Source organism: Capricornis sumatraensis, chromosome 14 (genome assembly GCF_032405125.1).
Source record: "Capricornis sumatraensis isolate serow.1 chromosome 14, serow.2, whole genome shotgun sequence".
NCBI lineage: Eukaryota > Metazoa > Chordata > Mammalia > Artiodactyla > Bovidae > Capricornis > Capricornis sumatraensis.
Genome location: NC_091082.1, coordinates 14,110,100 through 14,133,853, shown reverse-complemented (window position 1 = coordinate 14,133,853; position 23,754 = coordinate 14,110,100). Strand labels below are relative to the sequence as shown.

Sequence of the window (23,754 nt, the reverse complement as noted above, 5' to 3'; positions counted from 1 at the left end):
TTCTAAATGGAAAGTATCAAGGTAGGAAGATACATGGAACTGGCCTCATAAAACCCCCTAAATATGACTTAGTCACCAGTCCTCACCCCCAGAGTACAGATAAACTCTTACAAAAGGTACTTAGAGTGAGATATATTCTGCATAGGTTTAAGCTGGCAGTGTGGAGTCTTGTGGCATATTTTAGACTTGAGCAGTTATTCACTGTGAACTAACTTACCATCAAGGTACAGTAAGCAAAAGAAAGGGTAGTGGGATCAGGGGCATGGAAGAAAATAAATCACAGATTTGTGTCCAGATCTGCTCAAAACAAGTGCAACCTTCCTGGGTACTTATTTTGATCTGTAGATGCTCACGTTCCCTCAAGAAGGAAAATTCTACTCACATTCACAAACGGGTAGGTCCTTATCCCAGGTTACCGTATTGTCTAAGATAGTACACATAGCAGATGAGTCACCAATGAGTCGATATCTAAAGATAAAGAGATGAGTGATCATCTCCCAGCTGAACATTTTAGAAAAGATTAGATCTTTCTCCACTGAAAGAACGGCAAAGAATAGAATATCACAGTGAAAGTAATGGTGAAAGACTATGGACACATACATAAGATTCAACGATCTAAAGACAAATGAAATTTGATCTCCTGGTCACTAACACTGAAGATTTAAAATTGGAAGAGGGGTAGTGCAAATTTTTTCTCTTCTAAGGATCCTCTCTAGTGGGTCATCCTAAACAGTTCTCCCTGGAGCATATCAAAGAGGTGATTCTCTTTTTATTTATCTATTTTCAAGGGTGGTGGCAATTACTCATATCTTTTTTTTTTGTGGAAGACAAATGATTTCCATTGAAACTACTGTTCTAATATACATGTACTCTGTATATGTCTCCTGCCAACTCACCCTTTGTCACAAGAAAATGTAATTGTTGCCCCAAACACGATACCCTGAGGGGTGTGAACAGAGCCATGGAGGAGTTCTTTAGGAACCGTACATGATTTACCTACAAGGGAGAACAAAACAGAAAAAAAAAAATTGGGATTGGGATTTTGGGAGTTTTTTTCTGCTTTTATTAAATTCCAATGTGATTGGACTTGCTGAGTAGCCTACCCATGCTTATGCAAAGAAATTTTGGACATTTAGAAAACTGTCAACTCCATAACACTATTTGTTTAAAACATGTAGTCTATATTTCTAAGCATGGATGAAAATACTATTTGTGGTCAACCATAATTTATAGTCTCTCAGTTCAGTTCAGTCACTCAGTCGTGTCTGACTCTTTGCGACCCCATGAATCACAGCACGCCAGGCCTCCCTGTCTATCACCAACTCCCGGAGTTCACTCAGACTCATGTCCATCAAGTCCGTGATGCCATCCAGCCATCTCATCCTCTGTCATCCACTTCTCCTCCTGCCCCCAATTCCTCCCAGCATCAGAGTCCCGGCTCTTTGTGATCCCATGGACTGTAGTCTACCAGGCTTCTCTGTCCATGGGATTTTCCAGGCAAGAGTACTGGAGTGGGTTGCCATTTCCTTCTCCAGGGGATCTTCCTGACACAGGGATCGAACAAGGTCTCCTGCATTGCAGGCAGATGCTTTACCCTCTGAGCCACCAGGTACTGTAATTTATAGTGTCTACTTCCCCCTTTTATACTCTCAGTTGATGGCAACATCTAGCAAGTCTTGTGGCTTTAAAAACAAAAAGTTATCATTTCCTTTCTGTAGCTCATTATTTACCACCTGTCCTTAATTCAATTGATCATCAAGTTTTCATGACTAGATTCCAGATATCTCTCTCCAAACCAATTATTTTGCTACTACTAAAATCTCTCATTAAATCACTGAGTAATAAAATTTACCTTTCTAATATTGGTTGCCACTGGTCCAGTACATATTTTATGCCACTACACACATTATCATTCAGAATCACAAATGCGGTCATGCCACTCCCCACATTAAAAAACTTACAATCACTTACCAATGTTCATTGGAAAAAAAATGTATGGCCCACCACAGTTAAGTTCCAGTCCTCATCATTTACTGTTTCTCACCATGAACCTTGTGTTCCAACCACAATATTTTTTTCTACTTTCTATTTTTCAAAGACATCATGTTCTTCCATATCTTTATATGTTGACATGTGCGTTTTTTTCTGTCAGTAATACCCAGATGTCCCTGTTCTCCTAGATAGCACCTATTTACTTCTCTGTGATGTCATATAATTTTATCTCTATAAATATAAAAAAATATACCATAGCACACTGTTTGCTTAAAAGCCAGTCTCTACAAATAGTATAGGTGTTCCCCAAAGAGAGACTAGCAGATTAATTTATATATATATCTCCCCAACCCCACCATCTAGCTTAATGCTTTATACCTAGTTATTACTCACATATATTCCTGATTACTTAATGCTTTATACCTAGTGATTACTCAAATATATTCTTGATTACTCAAATATATTTCTTGAATTGGGTAAGATTGAGGTGAAACTAATATTAGAATTAGTTTATACATTATATATATATATATATTATATATATATATTATATATATATATGTAAGTATATACTGACTTCCCTGGTGGCTCAGATGGTAAAGCATCTGCCTACAATGCGGGAGACTTGGGTTCAATCCCTGGGTCGGGAAGATCTCCTGGAGAAGGAAATGGCAACCCACTCCAATATTCTTGCCTGGAAAATCCCATGGACAGAAAAGCCTGGTAGGCTACAGTCCATGGGTTCGCAAAGAGTCAGACACAACTGAGCAACTTTCTTTATTTCTTTAGTATATACTAATATACTAATTTTTAAGATCACTGTAACACAGTACAGAGATCATACAACAAAGTCGTGGAGATTATAGGAAAAACAGAGTTGGACAGCTGTGATGATTTAACTCCAATACCCAATAACTAATACCCTTAAGAGTAAAAGAAAACATGGAGAACCTAGGAACTCATTCATTTGAGATTATTGACTAATTTTCTTATCTTTTATCTCAAAAATTACAGGTTAGCCCATAGAGATATGCTATAGACTCAAAGATTCTTCTATTACAGATTACTCACGTTTACAGAATTGCTGAGCATTTGACCACTTGGAGGTGTTTAGGCAGGTGACAATGAATGACTTCTTGAAATACCCAGGAAGGCACTCATATTCCCAAGTTTTGCCAACAGCAAACTCAGACTGATCACTCTGAATTTTAGGCTTAGCAAAAGGATACCTTGGCAGGAATTTACACTGACCTAGAGACAAAGATCACAGGAATATCAAAACTAAGAGAGGCTAAAATCTCTACTGTGCTTCTGTATGGTCACCAATTACAATGACAAATTTGATCTTTAAAAATTAAATCTAATATGTAGATTTTGGGGGGGGCAGTAAAAGAAAACATATCTTACAGTATGAATGCATATACAGAGAAACAAGCTCAGGAGTTCAAAGACTTTTTATGACAGACTTCAGAAAAAGAACTGGATAAAATAATTTTTAATAAAATTCCATAAAGACCCTGAAGTTCCACCTTTACAAAATCTCATAAATAAAAACTAAAATGGTATAATAACTTTTCTGCGATATCACAGGAAACAAGTATATCAAGTATATCAGATCTTGTGAGCTCATCTCATGAAAGAACCTCCAAAATTACTTTTATGAATTAACATTCCTATTTTAGTCTTTAAATCTTTAGGTCCTAGCAAGGAGAAAATAGGATTGTTGTTTATTCTTCATTATTTTTTCCATTAACCTAATGGAGTAATATGCCCCCAAAAGCATTTAGTAAATACTTTCTGATGGGTACCAGATAAAAGGAGATAGTTGTTTCAAGATATGTCCCTGTGACTTAAAGTAATTGTGATTATGATGATGAAAAAGAAACAAGTCTTATTCTAGGAGATGAGAAAAAAACTGTAATGCCCTGATGCTTAAGAACAGCATGCTTGGGGTTGGTGCATGGGGATGACCCAGAGAGATGTTATGGGGAGGGAGGTGGGAGGGGGGTTCATGTTTGGGAACACATGTAAGAATTAAAGATTTTAAAATTAAAAAAAATAATAATAATTCAAGGCAAAAAAAAATAAAGTTAAAAAAAAATAAAAAAAAGAATGTATGTTGAAAAGAATTTTTCTAGATATGAAAGACAGTTCAAGTTTCAACTCCAGAATGATGGTATATTTGAATATCAAATCTATAAATCTCCTTTTTCAAACAAATCTGAAACAGTTACAGGTGCAAGTCAAAGAACAAACATGGACTAACTGACACAAAGGGAAACACAGACCTCCCAAGGTTATAGCTGGATCCAGCCTTTTTGTAGCCAACACTTCTATTGGTGGAGCTATACAGACAGGAGTGGAGGCACAGGCCAAACCACAAGGAGGGAACACAGCCCCGCCCATGCACAGACAATTGGATCAAAGATTTACTGAGCATGGCCCCACCCATCAGAACAAGACCCAGTTTCCCCCACAGTCAGTCTCCCCCATCAGGAAGCTTCCATAAGCCTTTTATCCTTATCCCTCAGAGGGCAGAGAGAATGAAAACCACAACCACAGAAAACTAACCAAGCTGTTCACATGGACCACAACCTTGTCTAACTCAAGGAAACTATGAGCCATACTGTGTAGGACATAGGGAGAGTTCTTACAAAACATTGTCCACTGGAAAAGGGAATGGCAAACCACTTCAGTATTCTTGCCTTGAGAATTCCATACAGAGTATGAAAAGGCAAAAAGATAAGACAGTGAAAGCTGAAATCCCAAGGTCAGTAGGTGCCCGATATGCTACTGGAGAAGAGTGGAGAAATAACTCCAAAAAGAATGAAGAGACTGAGTCAAAGCTAAAGGACCACCTAGTTGGGGATGTGACTGGTGATGAAAATAAAGTCTGATGCTGTAAAGAACAATATTGCACAGGAACCTGGAATATTAGGTCCATGAATTAAGAAAAATTGGAAGTTATCAAACAGGATGTGGTAAGAGTGAACATCGACATTTTAAAAATCAGTGAAATAAAATGGTCTGGAATGGGAGAATTTAATTCAGATAACCATTATATTTACTACTGTGGGCAAGAATCCCTTAGAAGACATGGAGTCGCCCTCATAGTCAACATAACAGTCTGAAATGCAGTACTTGGGTGCATTCTCAAAAATGACAGAATGGTCTCTGTTCATTTCCAAGGCAAATCATTCAGTACCACAGTAATTCAAGTAATCCCCAACCACAATGTCAAAGAAGCTGAAGTGGAACGGTTCTATGATGACCTACAAGACCTTCCAGAACTAATACTAAAAAAAGATGTCCTTTTCATAATAGGGGACTGGAATGCAAAAGTAGGAAGTCAAGAGATACCTGGAACAGGCAAATTTAGCCTTGGAGTACAAAATGAAAAGGCAAAGGCTAACAGAGTTTTGCCAAGAGAATGCACTGGTCATAGCAAACACCCTCTTCCAACAGTACAAGAGATGGTACTACACACAGACATCATCAGATGGTCAATATTGAAATCAGATTGATTATACTCTTTGCATCTCAAATGGAGAAGTTCTATACCCTCAGTGAAAACAAGACCGGGAGCTGATTGTGACTCAGATCATGAACTCCTTATTGCAAAAATCAGACTTAAATTGAAGAAAGTAGGGAAAACCACTAGACCATTCAGGTATGACCTAAATCAAATCCCTTATGATTACACAGTAGAGGTGACAAATATACTCAAAGGATTAGGTGTGATAGAATCCCTGAAGAACTATGGACAGAGGTTTGTGACATTGTACAGGAGGCAGTGATCGAGACCATCTCCAAGAAAAAGAAATGCAAAAAGGCAAAATGATTGCCTGAGGGGGCCTTACAAATAGCTGAGAAAAGAAAAAAGTGAAAAGCAAGGGAGAAAAGGAAAGATATACTCATCTGAATGCAGAGTTTCAAAGAATACCAAGGAGAGATACGAAAGCCTTCCTCAGCAACTGATGCAAAGAAATAGAGGAAAACAACAGAATGAGAAGAGGAGATGTTGCTTCAAGAAAATGAGAGATACTGAGGGAAAATTTCATGCAAAATTGGGCAAAATAAAGGACAGAAATGGTATCGACCTAACAGAAGGAGAAGATATTAAGAAGAGGTGGCAAGAATACAAGGAAGAACTACTCAAAAAAAGATCTTAATGACCCAGATAACCACAATGGTGTGATCACTCACCTAGAGACAGACATCCTGGATTCGGAAGTTAAGTGGGCCTTAGGAAGCATCACTATGAACAAAGTTAGTGGAGGTGATGGAATTTCAGATGAGCTGTCTCAAGTCCTAAAAGATGATGCTGTGCAAGCGCTGCACTCAATATGCCAGCAAATTTGGAAAACTCAGCAGTGGCCACAGGACTGGGAAAAGTCAGTTTTCATTCCAATCCCCAAAAAAAGGCAATGCCAAAGTAGGCTCAAACTACCGCACAGTTGCATTCATCTCACACCCTTGCAATGTAATGCTCAAAATTCTCCAAGCCAGACTTCAACAGTACCTGAACTAAGAATTTCCAAATATTCAAGCTGGATTTATAAGGCAAGGAAACAAGAGATCAAATTGCCAACATCCATTGGAACATAGAAAAAGCAAGAGAGTTCCAATAAAACATCTACTTTTTCTTTATTGACTATGCCAAAGCCTTTGACTGTGTGGATCACAACAAACTTTGGAAAATTCTTAAAGAAATTGGAATCCCAGACCACCTTACCTGTCTCCTGAGAAATCTGTATGCAGGTCAAGAAGCAGCAGTTAGAACAGGACATGGAACAACAGACTGGTTCCAAACTGGAAAAGGAGTATGTCAATGCAGTATAATGTTACCCTGCTTATTTAACTTATATTCAGAGTTCATCATGAAAATGCTGGGCTGGATGAAGCATAAGATGGAATCAAGATTGCTGGGAGAAATATCAATAACTTCAGGAATGCAGATGACACCACCCTTATGGCAGAAAGTGAAGAGGAACTAAAAAGCCTCTTGATGAAAGTGAAAGAGGAGAGTGAAAAAGTTGGCTTAAAGCTCAACATTCAAAAAATGAAGATCATGACATCTGGTCCCATCACTTCATGGCAAATAGATGCAGAAACAACAGAAACAGTGAGAGACTTTATTTTCTTGGGCTCCAAAATCACTGCAGATGATGACTGCAGCCATGAAATTAAAAGATGCTTGCTCCTTATAAGAAAAGCTATGACTAAACTAGACAGCATATTAAAAAGAGGAGACATTACTTTGCTGACAAAGTTCTGTATTGTCAAAGCTATGGTTTTCCCAGTATTTACATGAGGATGTGAGAACTGGACTATAAAGAAAGCTGAGCACTGAAGAACTGATGCTTTTGAACTATGGTGTTGGAGAATACACTTGAGAATCCCTTGGACTGCAAGGAGATCCAACCAGTCCATCCTAAAGGAAATGAGTCCTGAATATTCATTGGAAGGACTGATGCTGAAGCTGAAGCTCCAATACTTTGGCTAACTGACAGGAAGAACCAACTCTTTGGAAAAGACCCTGGTGCTAAGGAAGATTGAAGACAGGAAGAGAAGCAGATAACAGAGGATGAGATGGTTGCATGGCATCACCAACTCAGTGGGCATGAGTTTGAGCAAGCCCTGGGAGTTGATGATGGACAGTGAAGATTGACATGCTGCAGTCCATGGGGTCACAAAAGAGTCAGACACAACTGAGTGACTGAACTAGTCGACAAGACCTAAGAATAGCCTTTACTGTTGGGCCTCATGTCACACTGTAGGTCTCCTGTTTCTTTTCTCAATTCCTCTGTTTTCCTCCATTAACACCTACAAATGTCTTCAAACACATACTTTTGCAAAACAGCAAGACTCTACGTGGAAAGTCAGGATTTGACCTCAGTGAATACCAACTTCACAACCCTGTCATTATTTGTATCAATTCACCCTAATCAAATGATTTAACCTATACACATCCAATGTGAATAAGAACGACCCTAAATAATTCCAAAAGCTGAAAACCTGTCTGAATTTACAAGATTTATTCAGTAGTGATGACATGGACTAAGATGCAACCAAGATCTTGGAGAAGCAAAATGTATAAGTTACTTTATAACATGACATTTGGGGTAAATTAAGTAAGAATCACACTTCCTGGATGAGAAATATTAGGAAATTCTTATCTTCAAAGAGACTTAGGAATTTTCTCTCTTTTGGGGAACACCAACTCTTATTAGTAGGACTTCCCTTGTGGCTCAAATGTTAAAGAATCTGCCTGCAATGCAGGAGACCTAAGGTCTATCTTGGGTTGGGGAGATCCCCTGGAGAAAGGAATGGCAGCCCACTCCAGTATTCTTACCTGAAAAATTCCATGGACAGAGGGGCCTGGGTGCTACAGTCTATGGGGTTACAAAGAGTCACACTTGACTGAGCAACTAACACTTTCACTTTTCAGCTTTTATTAGTAATGAAATTATCAAAATCCCAGGTCAGAGGACAGAAATTCCAAAATGTTTTGTTATCTATGAACCATTAAATAACATTATTTTTCTTAAGTTGGATCCTTTTCACATCTTTTTAAAATCAGGACTAAACATCCGTATAAATAATGACAGGATCTAAAATAGAAGATAGTGACAAAATATTGACATATACATCACATAAACCATGCTAAAACTAAGTATGCAAAGGAGTTTCCAGAGAACAAAAATATATTTAATTCTTTATTTGTGTTTAAGGAGATTTACCTGAACTGGCTTAGAAGTCCATTTGAAATGAATAAAGAACAAATATATAGGATAATAAAAATAAACCTGAAATTTAAGACAGATAGCAGGTAGGAGGAGAAAATATTATAGATAATGAGAATTATTATGATAAAATATAAAAACACTGGGTTTCCTCACTATTTGATAATTTTTGAATGACCAGTGTGCATATTAACCAAGATACTGTCTTAAACACAGAATATGCATCAGTGAACATTAGACACAAGGTTCTCACCTTCATGGAATTTATATTAAAATAGAGGGAGATAGACTATAAATAAATAGATGATATATAAAGGAAATAAACAGAATTGTGTATCAAAATGTAATGGACTGGGAAAAGGAGACAGGATGGCATACAACTTCAGTTATAATGATTAAGGAAGACCTATGACGAATAGACATTTGAGTTATGACTGAAGGATAAGAAGGTGTCAGCAAGGTAAAGTGCTAGGTAAAAGCATTTTAGGCAGAAGCCTAAGATCAGGGATGGATTTGCTATGCCTTAGGGATAGACTAGGGCTTCCCTGGTAGCTCAGATGGTAAAGAATCTCCCTGCAATGTGGGAGACCTGGGTTCGATCTTAGGGTTGATAAGATCCCAGGGCATGGCTACCCACTCCAGTATTCCTGCCTGGAGAATTCTGATGGACAGAGGAGACTGGTGGGCTACAGTCCATGGGGTCACAAAGGCAAAAGGCAAGTGTGGCTGGAATTTGGTGATCAGAGTGGAATGGGATGAAGCTAGAAAGCCCAGCAGAAAGAATTGCACAGGGCTTCTTAGTCTACAGTAGGATGTCACCATGTTCTTTTGGGTGGATGTCATTGAAGAGTTCAAGCAAGAGAGTCATGTGATCTAGTTTAACTTTTAAAAAGAATAGTCTGGTAATTGGATGGAGAATGGACTGGACTTTTACTTTCAGAAGTAGGGAGTGCAGTCTGGAGGCTATTGAAGTAGACTGGACCAAATAAAATAAAGCTTAGATACAAGGAGACAGTGAGAAACAGATAAACTAGGAATATATTATAGAAATAAAATTGGTAGGACTCTATTGTACTAGATGTGGGGCTAAGGGAATGGGAGTATTCAGTAATGGCTCCAGGCTTTTTTAAACAAAATTTATTTTATTTATTCATTTATTTGACTACACTGGGACTTATTTGATGCATGTGGGATCTAGTTCCCTGACCAGGGATTAAACCAAAGCCCCCTGCGTTGGGAACACAGAGTTTTAACCACTGGACCACCAGGAAAAACCTAATAAATGGCTTTTAAGCTTTTGATTTGAGCTACTTGGTTGATGGTAATACAATGTATTGAGATTAGAATGGACCTGTGTCTGTGTGTGTGTGTGTGTGTATGTGTGTGTGTGTGCCCGCGCGCTCATGTGTGTGTTGTGGGAAATGTATAGAATTGGTTCCACTTTAGACTTGGTGCATTTAACATACTCGGTGGACATAAAGATGTAAATGCAATTGCATGCGGAAATTTGCCTCTCAGGAGAGAGCTCAGGGCTACAGATAATACATATGAGTCATCAACATATAAATAGTATTTAAAGTCATGAGACTGGATAGCTCTCTTAGGAAGAAAGTATGGAGGAAAACAGAAGAGGCCCAGGACTGAACCCTAAGACCCTCTAAAAATATTAGAGATAGGGCAAAAGAGACTAAAGGTAACCAGAGAAAATAGGTAAAAATAGGAGAAAATAGGTAAAAATAGGAGCAAATAGGTAAGAATGTCTTGTTTTGGAAGATGATAATGAAAACTGTTTCAAGAGGAAGAAGTCAGTCAGGTTTTGCTGAAAGACTGAGAAAGGTAAAGGCAGAAAAATGACCTTTGGATTTGTTAGCAGAAGGTCAGTACTGACCTTGATGAGAATAGCTTCAAGACAATAGTATAGAAAGAATCCTGTCTGGGGAGGATTAATGACAAAAATAAGTGTGAGAAAGTAGTCAATGAGAATTTTTGCTGAGAAAGACGAGAAAAAGGACAAAAAAGTGGAACGCCGCTGGATCATGAGAAGCTTCTTCCTGCAACCAAAGAAAGGATGCCCTGAGGCATATTTAACTGCTGGTGGGGATCATCCAAGGGAGAGATACAAATGGATGAGACAAGACAGGGGATATCTGCAGAGGTGAAGTCTTTGCATGGGAAAGACAGGATGGATTGTGATCACGAATACAGAAAGAGGATCCGACTTTTGTCAGGAGGAAGGATACTTCTTTCATTGTTATAGAAGAAAATGGAACTTTCTTACTGAATTCCTAGATCTGTGCAAATGCTGGGGGTTCATCAGGCAATAAGACAGATAAAGGCCTTGCTCTCATGGCCTGGTAAGGGAACAAACAAGTAAATAAATTAGGAGGTTTTATATGATGATAGGTGCTCTGTGGAAAAAAGAACATGGTCATGTGATAGAGTGACTTGGGGCAGGAGCTACTTCAGGCAGGAGTGAGAGAGTCCGAGAAGAATAACAGTGGGTCTGAGACCTGAATCTTGAGGAGACAGGTAAGGGGTGACCTATAGGAAGTATTTAACAGAGGAAAACTAGAGCAATAACTAAACAAGTGTGACTCCAGTTAAGGAACAGAAAGAAGGTCAGCGTGGCTGGAACAGAGCTGGTGAGTGAGGAATACAGACAATTTCAGAGAGAGGCAGAGGCTTGGCATTGAGTTTAAGGAGCATGGATTTTGTCTCATTGTGATGGGAAACCCTTGGCAGGTTTTAAGCAGAGGAGAGAAAGGGATCTGATTTCAGACAGAGGTAAATGATTGGAAAATAGAGGAATTTCTCTTAATGATTTTGTTTCCTTAGTGTTGGATGAGGTAAGGCTGTCAGTCAAGGTAAGAGTGAAATTTAAGAGTATAAGAAATTTGAATTGGTTTATGCAAATAGGCAAAAGGAGAAAAACAAAACCACTCTGAGCAGGAAATTTGGTCTTTAAGACACTTGCTTCAGAATTTTTCAGAATGCTTGTTAGATCTTGGATTCCTAGGCCAACTCCAAAACATTTCTCTGGAAGGTAAGGTGGAACCCAGAAACCTGTATTATAAAAAGGTACCATAATTCCTCAAAAAATTAACAATAGAACTACCATATGATTCAACAATTACATTTCTAGGGATATATACAAAGAAAATGAAAACATTAGCTTGAAAAGATATCTGTACCCCCATGTTCACATTATTTATACATGTAAAATAGCCAACACATGGAAATAACCTAGTTGTCCATCAACAGATGAATGAACGAAGAAGCTGTGGATGAATATATACAATGGAATATTATTCAGCCATTAAAAAGCAAGGAAATCCTACCATGCACAACATGGATGATATTTGAAGGCATTATACTGAGTGAACACTTCAGAGGCATACAAATAATGTATGATTTCAATTATATGTGGGATCTAAAAACAAAAATACCAAACTCATAGAAAAAAGAGATCTGATTTACAGTTACTGAAGACAGAGCATGGGAGGAGAATTGGAGGAAGATGATCAAAAGTTTTAAATTTCCAGTTATATGAAAAATAAGTATAGCAATCTAATGTACAACATGATAACTATAATTAACATGGTTTTATGATGTGTGCGAAAATTGTTAATAGAGTATGTCCTAAGTTCTCATCACAAGGAGAAATTTTTTTTCTTTTCTTTCTATGTTGTGTTAACTAAATGGATGTTAACTAAACTTACTATGGTAATCATTCTACAGTATGTGCAAATCAAACCATCATGCTCTACACCTTAAACTTAGTGATGTATATCAGTTATTTTTCAATAAAACTGGAAAAATACATGTATGCATACTTTTTGAAAAAGGAATGTCAAGAGTTTCTTAAGCATGCTCAGAGGCAGGAACTGCCCAAGAGCCAAGGGATGGACAGGGGAGGGTACATAGTAGGAGCAAAAGTCAGGAGAAGGGCATGGGCAGAGCATGAGCAAGAGATCATGGGGTGACGGTCAGGCAAGATGAGCAGGAAGTGGTGGGGAATCAGGAGGGGTATGCTTAAGTGAGATCCAAAGGCTTGAAAGACTAAAGACATCAGATTTAATCTTAATTCCACAGTCAGTAGGAAGCCCTTTTAGATTTTTGAGAAAGGGAGTGAAATAATGAAAAAGATATTTTAATTTTAGTTTTCATGATTGGAAAGGTTGGACAGGTATCAGAATAACCTGTAAGAGAGGAGGTTGTTACAAAGGTAATCATAATGAGAATGATCGGAATATTGGTGTGAGAATGATAAGACAAACAACAGAAGCACACTAGTTATGACAGCTGGCAGTTCAGTAAACCTGCCCTTTCGTGTGTCTGGAGTTAAGTGACTGAGAGGATAGTCCTGCTCTGGTACTGGAAGGGGATGCTCTGGCATCCTTGGGGGAACAATGAATTGACAGGGTTGCTAAAGAAGTTGATTTTCAGTTGATAACATCCTCGCTGAAATTTAGATAAATGAATGGAACACTGGCAAAAAGTCTGGTCAGGAACAAAGCCACACAGATGTGTTAGAGAAAGTTGTGAAAGTACATCTGTTCAAAGAGAGTCAATAGGTAGGAGAAAGAGGGATGAAGATAGTAGTTTGGGGAAATGTTCAATTAAGGGTCAGGAAAAAGTTGAATGTCAGGAAGATGACAAAGTAAACTGTAATAGAACCAAAGAATGCAATATCCCCTAGCAAGTTGGCAGTGGTCAATGTTAAATGCTGACTCCATCAAAACAGATTCAGATAGTTATCTTATTACTGGCATTTAGTAATAGCATCGAACATCCAGCTTTCATTTGCCTAATTTCATTTGATATTCAAGGCAGTCCAATAAGGGTAGGGCTGCTTATCACTAGCTTCCTTTTAAAGATGAAGAAACTGAGGCTTGGGAACTAAATGACTTGCTAAAAGTCACGTAGGTATTGAGGTCTGTATACAGTAAACTTCTTATCCACTGTCGTCTGAAAATTATTAGACAGTTATACCTAGCCTATTACCAAGAGACTCCAATCTTAAATTACAATACAATTTAATTTACTATTTAAAGTTAAGCCAGTCTGGAGGAAGAAAATTATAATAAAAGTTGAATGACACTTTCTGGTGCCCTTGCCAATAAATAACACAAAGAACTGCAGTTTTTATTCACATATCAGCTTTTCTAAGTAGCTTCAGATGTTCATCATTTAGGATCTCTCTACCAATATCACATCAAAATTAAATATATATATATATATATATAAAAGAATCACGCCTGGGAATCAGACATTATTCTTTTTTTGGGAAGCTAGCGGGAGGCTGTGCTGTTTTTATTGGCAGGGGAACGTTCAGTGTGTGCAGAAACTCCCGCGCCTAGCGGAGCATGCAACTGCACTCAGCACAAGTAAGTTTCGCGTAAGTGTCTGGGCATTAGCGCTCGCAGACCTGCGGGACCCAGAGCGCTGAGCACATGCTGAGTCCCGGCGGCTCGGGGCCCGGGGAGCACAGGGCGGGCATGTCACGCCACAGGACACACTAGACAGATCACATAGTGCCATTCCGTCATGCAGCCAGCGATACTGGTGGCCCCAGCACCGGAGCAGCGAGCGAAGACCTTCAGGACCAAGAGAGGTGCCCCAAACGAGCAAGAAGCAGGCAAGGTTGTCCCACCTTCTCACGTTTGACTGCTTCCTTTGCATCATGGCACAGAGGCCATCCCGGTCCCAGACGCGTCCCTACCTCCATGATCCCATTCCCAGCTCACCGAGGACCCCCGGCGTGAGAAGAGTCAAGAAAACCAAGATCGGGCCCGCGGCGCCCATGCCACGGCTGCAGCCCCAGCGGCGGGATGCGTTCTGAGACCCGCGAGCCTCCAGCTGCTCCGGGAAGACAGGGCTAGAGAAGCTGGCAGCTGCAAGCAGGGGAAGGTGGGCCCTTAAGTAGTATCTGGCACCACGTGCTAGCCTGAGTGCACACCTGCAGGCTGCTGGGGGCGGGACCGCACCGTGAGGGTGGCAGAAGGAGCTGCGGGTTGGCCCGGGGCCGGCGGGCGGAGAAACTGATTCACTGTTTGGCTCAGACTCCAGTCTTCAGTGCAGTCGCTTCTCAACTTTTTGGAACGCGCAGCCCAGGCCATCTACTTTTGCCGCTGGGGCTCTGAAGCAAAATAGCACTACCCTGACCAATCTATGATGCTCTTCTGTCCTGTCCTATTCTATCATCTCCTCTCCTCCCCCGTCTCCTCCCTCTGCTCACTCTCCCTTCCCCTCTTCTCCCTTTCCCCTTTCCCCTTTCCCCACTTTCTCTCTCTTGAAAATTCTGGTTTGGATTCGCTAAACTCATTTCAAAAGTTATTCACGTTTCCAACCTTCCGTTTGAAAACCGTTTACTTACAAAGGAAACTAAGGAATAGAAACCACTTCTGATGTCCTTTTCTTTTTATTTTGCAATAACTGAGACAGAAAAGTTGCAAAAATAATACAAAGGATCCCCACACATCCATCACTCAGATTATCCAAATGTTAACATTTTACTATATTTTCTTTTTCATTCTCCGGCTCTCCCTCTTTCTAGATAAATAACTATGATATAGATATATAGAGATTTAGATATATACACATATAGGTTTATAAGTGTATATGATTACAATTATATAATTATTTACTTTGGAACTCTGAGATAAGTTACAGGCATGATGCCCCTTTTCTAAATACTTCAATATGTATTTCCTAAAAACGAGAATACAGTCTTACATAATTTCAGTACAATGAGCAAAAACAGGAAAATGTATTACCTAAGGGACAGACAGTACAGGTTTCTCCAATCATCTAATATTAGTTATAATGTTAAAAAAAATAAGTGGGGGAAGGCAAGTGCCAATTCATGCACAAAGGAACACACACCTGCTTTTTTCCTGGTGCTGAGTCATTCTAGGATCATGCATTGCATTAGATTTTTTTTTTCTTTCTCTCATTTATTCTGTTAAAGATCTTCAGTCTTTTTGTTTTCCTGACTTTGAAACTTTTGAAAGTACGCAGCAATTATTTTTGTTTAATGGCTTTTAAATTAGTTACCTATTGCAAGTAGCAAATTCCCCTTAACTTATTAATTTAAAGCAAGAATAAACAGACATTATCTCATACAATTGCATGTATCAGGAATTTGAGAGCATATAAGCAAGGTGGTTCTGGCTTGAGAGCTTTCATGAGGTTGCAGTCCAGACACTGACCACAACTGCAGTCATCTGAAAGTTGGACTGAGACTGGAGGATCTAAGTCTAAGATGACTCAATCACATGGCTGTAGGTTGGAGCCCAGATATCCTTACCAGAAGGATCACGCCCTGGGACTGTTTGAGTGTCCTTGTGATATGCCAGCTGGCTTCTGATAGAACAAGAGAAAAAAGCAGAAGTCACAATTTCATTTAAAATTTATTCTTAGAGCTCATACTATATTACTTCCATAGTATCCTGTTGGACACTTGTGATGGTTAATTTTATGGGTCAGCTTGACTGGTCTATGAGATGCCCAGATAAATGGTCAAAATTATTCTGAGAGTTTCTGTATGGGTGTTTTCAGATAATATTAACTTTTTTTGGTAACATATATTTATGTTAATTATTTCCAGTTTTGTTGATATATAATATTGTATTAGTTTAAGGTGTACATCATAATGATTTGATATATGTACATATTGAAAGATGATTAGACTGGTAAGTTTAGTTAACATCCATCACCTTACATAGTTACAGAGTTTTCTTATAGTAATTTTTAAGATCTACTCTTTCAGTAACTTTCAAATATGCAGTACAGTATTGTTGACTATAGTCATTCTGCTGTGCTTTATGTACCCAGAACTTATTTATCTTATAACTGGAAGGTTGTGTCTTCTGACACCTTCATTCATTTTCCCCACTTCCCACCTGCCCCCATCTCTGGCAGCCAGCAATCTGTTCTGTAATTATGAGTTCATTCTTTTTAGATTTCACATGTAAATAAGATCATACAGTATTTCTCTTCCCCTGTTCGACTTGTTTCACTTAATATAATACTCCCGAAGTTCATCCATGTTATAAAAAATGGCTAGATTCATTCTTTCCATGGTTGAATATATATATATATATATATATGGCATATTTTTATTTTCCCCTTTGATGTATAACAGAAGTGGAACTGCTGGATAATGTAGCAGTTCCGTATTATTTTTTTTTTGAGGAACTACTCTTTTTCCATAGTAGCTCCATCAATTCATATGAGTCCTTTTTATACACATCCTATCCAACACTTGTTATCCCTTATCGTAGTAGCCATTCTAACAGGTGTGAAGTGATACCTCATTTTGGTTTTCATTTGCATTTCCTTGATGATTGATCATGTTGAGCATCTTTTTATGTGTGACATGTAGGAGCTTTTTAGTTTGATGTAGTAATAGTTGTTTATTTTTTGCATATGTTGTCCTTACTTTGGGTGTCAAATCAAAGAAAAGAAATTGTTAAGACCAATGTCAAAGAGTTTACCCCCATGTGTTCTTCCAAGTATTTAATGTTTCAGGCCTTACATTCAAGTCTTCAATGCAGTTTGAGTTGATTTTTGTGTATGGTGTGAGATGGTTCAGTTTCCTTCTTTCGCAATGGTTGTAGAGTTTTACTAACACCATTTACTGAAGAGACCATCCTCTATTCATTGTTTATTCTTAGCTCCTTTGTTGTAAAATAATTAATCTTATATATATGGGTTTATTGGAGAAGGCAATGGCACCCCACTCCAGTACTCTTGCCTGGAAAATCCCATGGATGGAGGAGCCTACTAGGCTTCAGTCCATGTGGTCGCTAGGAGTCGGACACAACTGAGTGACTTCACTTTCACTCTTCACTTTCATGCTTTGGGGAAGGGAAATGGCAACCCACTCCAGTGTTCTTGCCCAGAGAATCCCAGGGACGGGGAAGCCTGGTGGGCTGCCATCTATGGGGTTGCACAGAGTCGGACACAACTGAAGCGACTTAGCAGCAGCATATGGGTTTATTTTTGAGTGTTCTATTTTCCATTGATCTGTGTGTCTGTTTTTATGCAAATACTATACTCTTTTGATTTTTATAGCTTTGTAATATAGTTTACATGAGATAATATAAAATATATGTGTTGGTCTCTGCTCCTTGTTCCTGGCACAGAGCTCCTAAAATCCTTGATATTTTCTAGGTGTTTACTAGGAGGATATCTTGTTCTAATATTTGTCTTTGATTCTACCCTGACACAGCTCATAAAACCCTAGTAAATTTTCATGATACGAGCACTAGGAGCATCTTTTGTTCTGTTGAGGTGACTCTTGCAGGACTTCTGGATGGAGGCTTGTCACTAGAAAGATCAAGCCATCATTAGAAGCTTACAAGTTTTGCCCCCTCCCTTTCCCATCCTCCAGAGAGGGGAGAGGCTAGACATGGAGTTAATAATTGACCACCGCTACATGAGGAACTACATTTTGAACTACATTTTGAACTGTGATGTTGGAGAAGACTCTTGAGAGTCCCTTGGACTGCAAGGAGATCCAACCAGTCCATTCTGAAGGAGATCAGCCCTGGGATTTCCTTGGAAGGAATGATGCTAGCTGAAACTCCAGTACTTTGGCCACCTCATGCAAAGAGTTGACTCATTGGAAAAGACTCATGCTGGGAGGGATTGGAGGCTGGAGGAGAAGGGGACAACAGAGGATGAGATGGCTGGATGGCATCACTGATTCAATGGACGTGAATCTGAGTGAACTCCAGGAACTGGTGATGGACAGGGAGGCCTGGCGTGCTGCGATTCATAGGGTCGCAAAAAGTCAGACACGACTGAGCGACTGAACTGAACTGAACTGAACATGAGGAAACCTCCGTAAAATCCCAATAGTGCAGCCATAGAGAGCTTCCTGGCTGGTGAAGACATTAGCACCAGGAGGGTGACATACTCCCAGTCCATGTGGACAGAAGTTCTTACACTTGGGTCCCTCCTAGAGCTTGCCCTAGGTATCTCTTCATCTGGTTGTCCATCTGTAACCTTTATTATGGTGGTGAGGTGAAGGTGTGCTCAGTCATGTCTGACTCTTTGTGATCCCACAGGCTGTAGCCCACGAGGCTCCTCTGTCCATGGAATTTTCCAGGCTGGAACTAGTGGAATAGGTTGTCATTTCCTTCTCCAGGGGATCTTCCCAACCCAGGGATCGAGCTGCTTTTCTTAGCATCTCCTTCAATGGCAGGCAAATTCTTTACCACTGAGCCCCCTGGGAAGTTCATCCTTTATTATATCCTTTGATAAACTGATAAATGTGAGGCAGTGTGGCCCTGAGTTTTATGAGCTTCTCTAGCAAATTGATCAGACTCAGGGAGGAGGTTTTTGTAACCTCCAATCTATAGCCAGTTGGTCATGGCCACAGGAGATAAACTGGGTTGCTGAATGGCAACTGAGTTGGGATGAGAGTAGTCTTGTAGGGCTGAGCCCTTAACCTGTGGAATGTGATGCAATCTCTGGGTATAAAGTGTCGTAATTATAGTGTAGGACACTCAGATGATGTAGTGTAGGACACTCAGAGAACTGCTTGATGTGGGTAAAGCCCTCCAGGTATTTGGTCACCAGAAGTGTAAGAAGGAGTGTTCTACTAAAGGTAAAGGAGAGACACAAGAAAGAAACACACACTGGGGAACAATTGGGTTTTTCCCTACATAGGAAAAGAAAAAAAAAAAGCTGAGTTTTTTTCTTTATAGTTTGAAATTAGGAAGTGTGATCCCTCTGGTTTTGTTTCTTTCCCAAGAGTGCTATGGCTATTAGGGGTATCTTGTGGCTTCACACAAATTTCAGGATTTTTTTTTCTGTTTATGTTGAAACTACCATTGAAATTTTAATTGGGATTGCATTGAATCTGTGAATCATTTTGGGCAATATGGGTATTGTAACAACATGAACTCTTTCAATTCATGAGCATAGAATATCTTTCCATTTATGTATGTCTTTTGTCATTGCCTTCTCCAGTCAACTACATTGTGTCAGAACTCTCCACCATGACCTGGCTATCTTGGGTGGCCCTACATGGCATGGCTCATAGTTTCATTGAATTAGACAAGGCTGTGGTCCATGTGATCAGTTTGATTAGCTTTCTGTGATTGTGGTTTTCATTCTGTCTGCACTCTGAGGGGTAAGGATAAGAGGCTTACGAAAGCTTCTTGATGGGGGACACTTGACTGTGGGGGAAACTGGGTCTTGTTTGGATGGGTGGGGCCATGCTCAGTAAATCTTTTTTTTTTAAATTTTTTAATTTTTTTTTTAATTTTAAAATCTTTAATTCTTACATGTCTTCCCAAACATGAACCCCTCTCCCCTCCCTCCCCATAACATCTCAGTGGGTCATCCCCATGCACCAACCCCAAGCAAGCTGTATCCTGCATCAGACACGGACTGGTGATTCAATTCTTACATGATAGTATACATGATAGAATGCCATTCTCCCAAATCATCCCACCCTCTCCCTCTCCCTCTGAGTCCAAAAGTCCATTATACACAGCTGTGTCTTTTTTCCTGTCTTGCATACAGGGTCGTCATTGCCATCTTTCTAAATTCCATATATATGTGTTAGTATACTGTATCGGTGTTTTTCTTTCTGGCTTACTTCACTCTGTATAATCGGCTCCAGTTTCATCCATCTCATCAGAACTGATTCAAATGAATTCTTTTTAACGGCTGAGTAACACTCCATTGTGTACATGTACCAAAGCTTTCTTATCCATTCATCTGCTGATGGACATCTAGGTTGTTTCCATGTCCTGGCTATTATAAACAGTGCTGCGATGAACACTGGGGTACATGTGTCTCTTTCAATTCTGGTTTCCTCAGTGTGTATGCCCAGCAGTGGGATTGCTGGGTCATAAGGTAGTTCTATTTGCAATTTTTTAAGGAATCTCCACACTGTTCTCCATAGTGGCTGTACTAGTTTGCATTCCCACCAACAGTGTAGGAGGGTTCCCTTTTCTCCACACCCTCTCCAGCATTTATTGCTTGCAGATTTTTGGATCGCAGACATTCTGACTGGTGTGAAGTGGTACCTCATTGTGGTTTTGATTTGCATTTCTCTGATAATGAGTGATGTTGAACATCTTTTCATGTGTTTGTTAGCCATCTGTACGTCTTCTTTGGAGAAATGTCTATTTAGTTCTTTGGCCCATTTTTTGATTGGGTCATTTATTTTTCTGGAATTGAGCTGCATAAGTTGCTTGTATATTTTTGAGATTAGTTGTTTGTCAGTTGCTTCATTTGCTATTATTTTCTCCCATTCAGGAGGCTGTCTTTTCACCTTGCTTATAGTTTCCTTTGTTGTGCAGAAGCTTTTAATTTTAATTAGATCCCATTTGTCTATTTTTGCTTTTATTTCCAGAATTCTGGGAGGTGGATCATAGAGGATCCTGCTGTGATTTATGTCTGAGAGTGTTTTGCCTATGTTCTCCTCTAGGAGTTTTATAGTTTCTGGTCTTACATTTAGATCTTTAATCCATTTTGAGTTTATTTTTGTGTGCGGTGTTAGAAAGTGATCTAGTTTCATTCTTTTACAAGTGGTTGACCAGTTTTCCCAGCACCACTTGTTAAAGAGATTGTCTTTACTCCATTGTATATTCTTGCCTCCTTTGTCAAAGATAAGGTGTCCATATGTGTGTGGATTTATCTCTGGGCTTTCTATTTTGTTCCATTGATCTATATGTCTGTCTTTGTGCCAGTACCATACTGTTTTCATGACTGTGGCTTTGTAGTAGAGCCTGAAGTCAGGCAAGTTGATTCCTCCAGTTCCATTCTTCTTTCTCAAGATTGCTTTGGCAATTCGAGGTTTTTTGTATTTCCATACAAATCTTGAAATTATTTGTTCTAGTTCTGTGAAAAATATGGCTGGTAGCTTGATAGGGATTGCATTGAATTTGTAGATTGCTTTGGGTAGTATACTCATTTTTACTATATTGATTCTTCCAATCCATGAACATGGTATATTTCTCCATCTATTAGTGTCCTCTTTGATTTCTTTCATCAGTGTTTTATAGTTTTCTATATATAGGTCTTTAGTTTCTTTGGGTAGATATATTCCTAAGTATTTAATCTTTAATCCAATTATCTGTGCAGAGGCGGGGCTGTGTTTCCTCCCTGTTGTGTAATGGCAACCTCCTTCAAAAGGTCCCATGCATGCACTGCTTCACTCAGTGTCCCCGACCCCATAGCAGGCCACCACCAACCCACGCCTCTGCTGGAGACTACTGGACACACACAGGCATGTCTGGGTCAGTCTCTTGTGGGATCAGATTAGGGTTTTTTCCAGTAGTCATGTATGGATGTGAGAGTTGAGCTATAAAGAAAGGTGAGTGCTGAAGAATTGATGCTTTCGAACTATGGTGTTGGAGAAGACTCTTGAGAGTCCCTTAGACTGCAAGGGCATCAAGCCAGTCAATCCTAAAGGAAATCAGTCTTGAATATTCACCGGAAGGACTGATGCTGAAGCTGAAACTCCAATACTCTGGCCACCTGATGCAAAGAACTGACTCTGGAAAAGACCCTGATGCTGGGAAAGATTGAAGGCAGGAGGAGAAAGGAACAACAGAGGATGAGATGGTTGGATGGCATCACTGACTGGATGGACATGAATTTGAGCAAACTCTGGGAGTTGGTGATGGACAGAGAAGCCTGGCCTGCTGCAGTCCATGCGGTTGCAAAGAGTCGGACATGACTGACTGAACTGATGTCTTTTGTAGGTATTTTTCATATTATTTTATTCTATTTTATTTTTATTGAAGTATAGTTGATTTACAATATCATATTAGTTTCAGATATATGGCATACTGGTTCAATATTTTTATAGATTATATTTCATTTAAGCTTATTATAAAATAATGGCTACATTTTCCTGTGCTACATAACATATCCTTGTAGGTTATTTATTTTTGTATGTGATAGTTTGTGTCTCTTAATCCTATACCCCTATTGTGACCATTACCTTACTCTCTTCCCACTGGTAACAATTGTTTTTTTCTGTATGAGTCTGTTTCTATTTTTGTTGCATACTTTTGTTTCATTTTTTAGATCCCACATATAAGTGATAACATTGAACAATTGTGTTTCTCTGTCTGACTTTCTTCACCCTCTAGGTCTGTCCACATTGCTGCAAATGACAAATTTTCATTCTTTTTATGATTGGATAATATTTCATGTATATGTGTGTGTGTGTATGTGTATGCCATATCTTCTTTATCCATTTATCTGTTTATCCTTAGAAAATCAGTTTATTGGCAATCCATATGCTTTCTACAAAAAATTTATCATAAAGACAAAGATAGGTTAAAAGTAAATGACTGACAAGTTACAACATGCAAAGAGTAACCACAATAAAACTGGCATGCCTAAGCTAGTATCAGACAAAGATTTGAAGGCAAGGAATTTTACAAAAGCAAAAGAGGGACAATATATACTATTAAAAGAAACAATCACTAGGAAAACAAACATCCTAAATGTACATACATTTAATGAAAAATCACAAAAATTGAAGAAGCAACAACGAAGAACACAACACCAAACAACTGCTAAAATACCCAACCTCAATGAATCTATTCTTTTTTCAGCACACATGTATCACTTGCCAAGGTAAACCACATAGTGATCCACAAAGTAGGTCTCAAAAAAGTCAAATATTTGATACCTTATGAAATAGATTCTCTGGTCATAATGAAATTAAATTGGAAATCAATAAACATACTTGGAAAATCCCAAAATGTTTAAATACTTATAAATGATACTTCTAAATAACCCATCTCCTTAAGAAAAGAATCCCAAGGAATTAAAATTTTTTGAAACTGAATGATAATAAAGACACAGTACACAAAAACTGCTGGGGTGGAACTAGAGCAGCATATAGATGGAAAGGTATGACATTACAAGTTTGAAATGGCATCCAGGACTGATGTTGAAGCTGAAACTCCAATACTTTGACCACCTGATACAAAGAGCTGATATTGGAAAAGACTCTGATGCTGGGAAAGAT

At 39.0% G+C, this 23,754-nt stretch overlaps 1 protein-coding gene across 1 annotated transcript in view; it reads right to left on the bottom strand.

Moving 5' to 3' along the window:
• The window catches only part of CR2 (complement C3d receptor 2), a 54,346-nt gene extending 34,375 nt beyond the window's left edge, over nt 1–19,971 (bottom strand). The window contains exons 1-9 of the mRNA XM_068986402.1: nt 19,904–19,971; nt 16,048–16,103; nt 14,486–14,632; nt 14,095–14,335; nt 10,627–10,789; nt 5,198–5,264; nt 3,064–3,243; nt 897–996; nt 383–468 (exon numbers count right to left, since the gene is read on the bottom strand). Coding sequence (XP_068842503.1) covers nt 383–468; nt 897–996; nt 3,064–3,243; nt 5,198–5,264; nt 10,627–10,789; nt 14,095–14,335; nt 14,486–14,632; nt 16,048–16,103; nt 19,904–19,971 — 1,108 coding nt within the window. The remainder of the gene's footprint in view (nt 1–382; nt 469–896; nt 997–3,063; nt 3,244–5,197; nt 5,265–10,626; nt 10,790–14,094; nt 14,336–14,485; nt 14,633–16,047; nt 16,104–19,903) is intronic.
• Nucleotides 19,972–23,754: the final 3,783 nt, after the last annotated feature.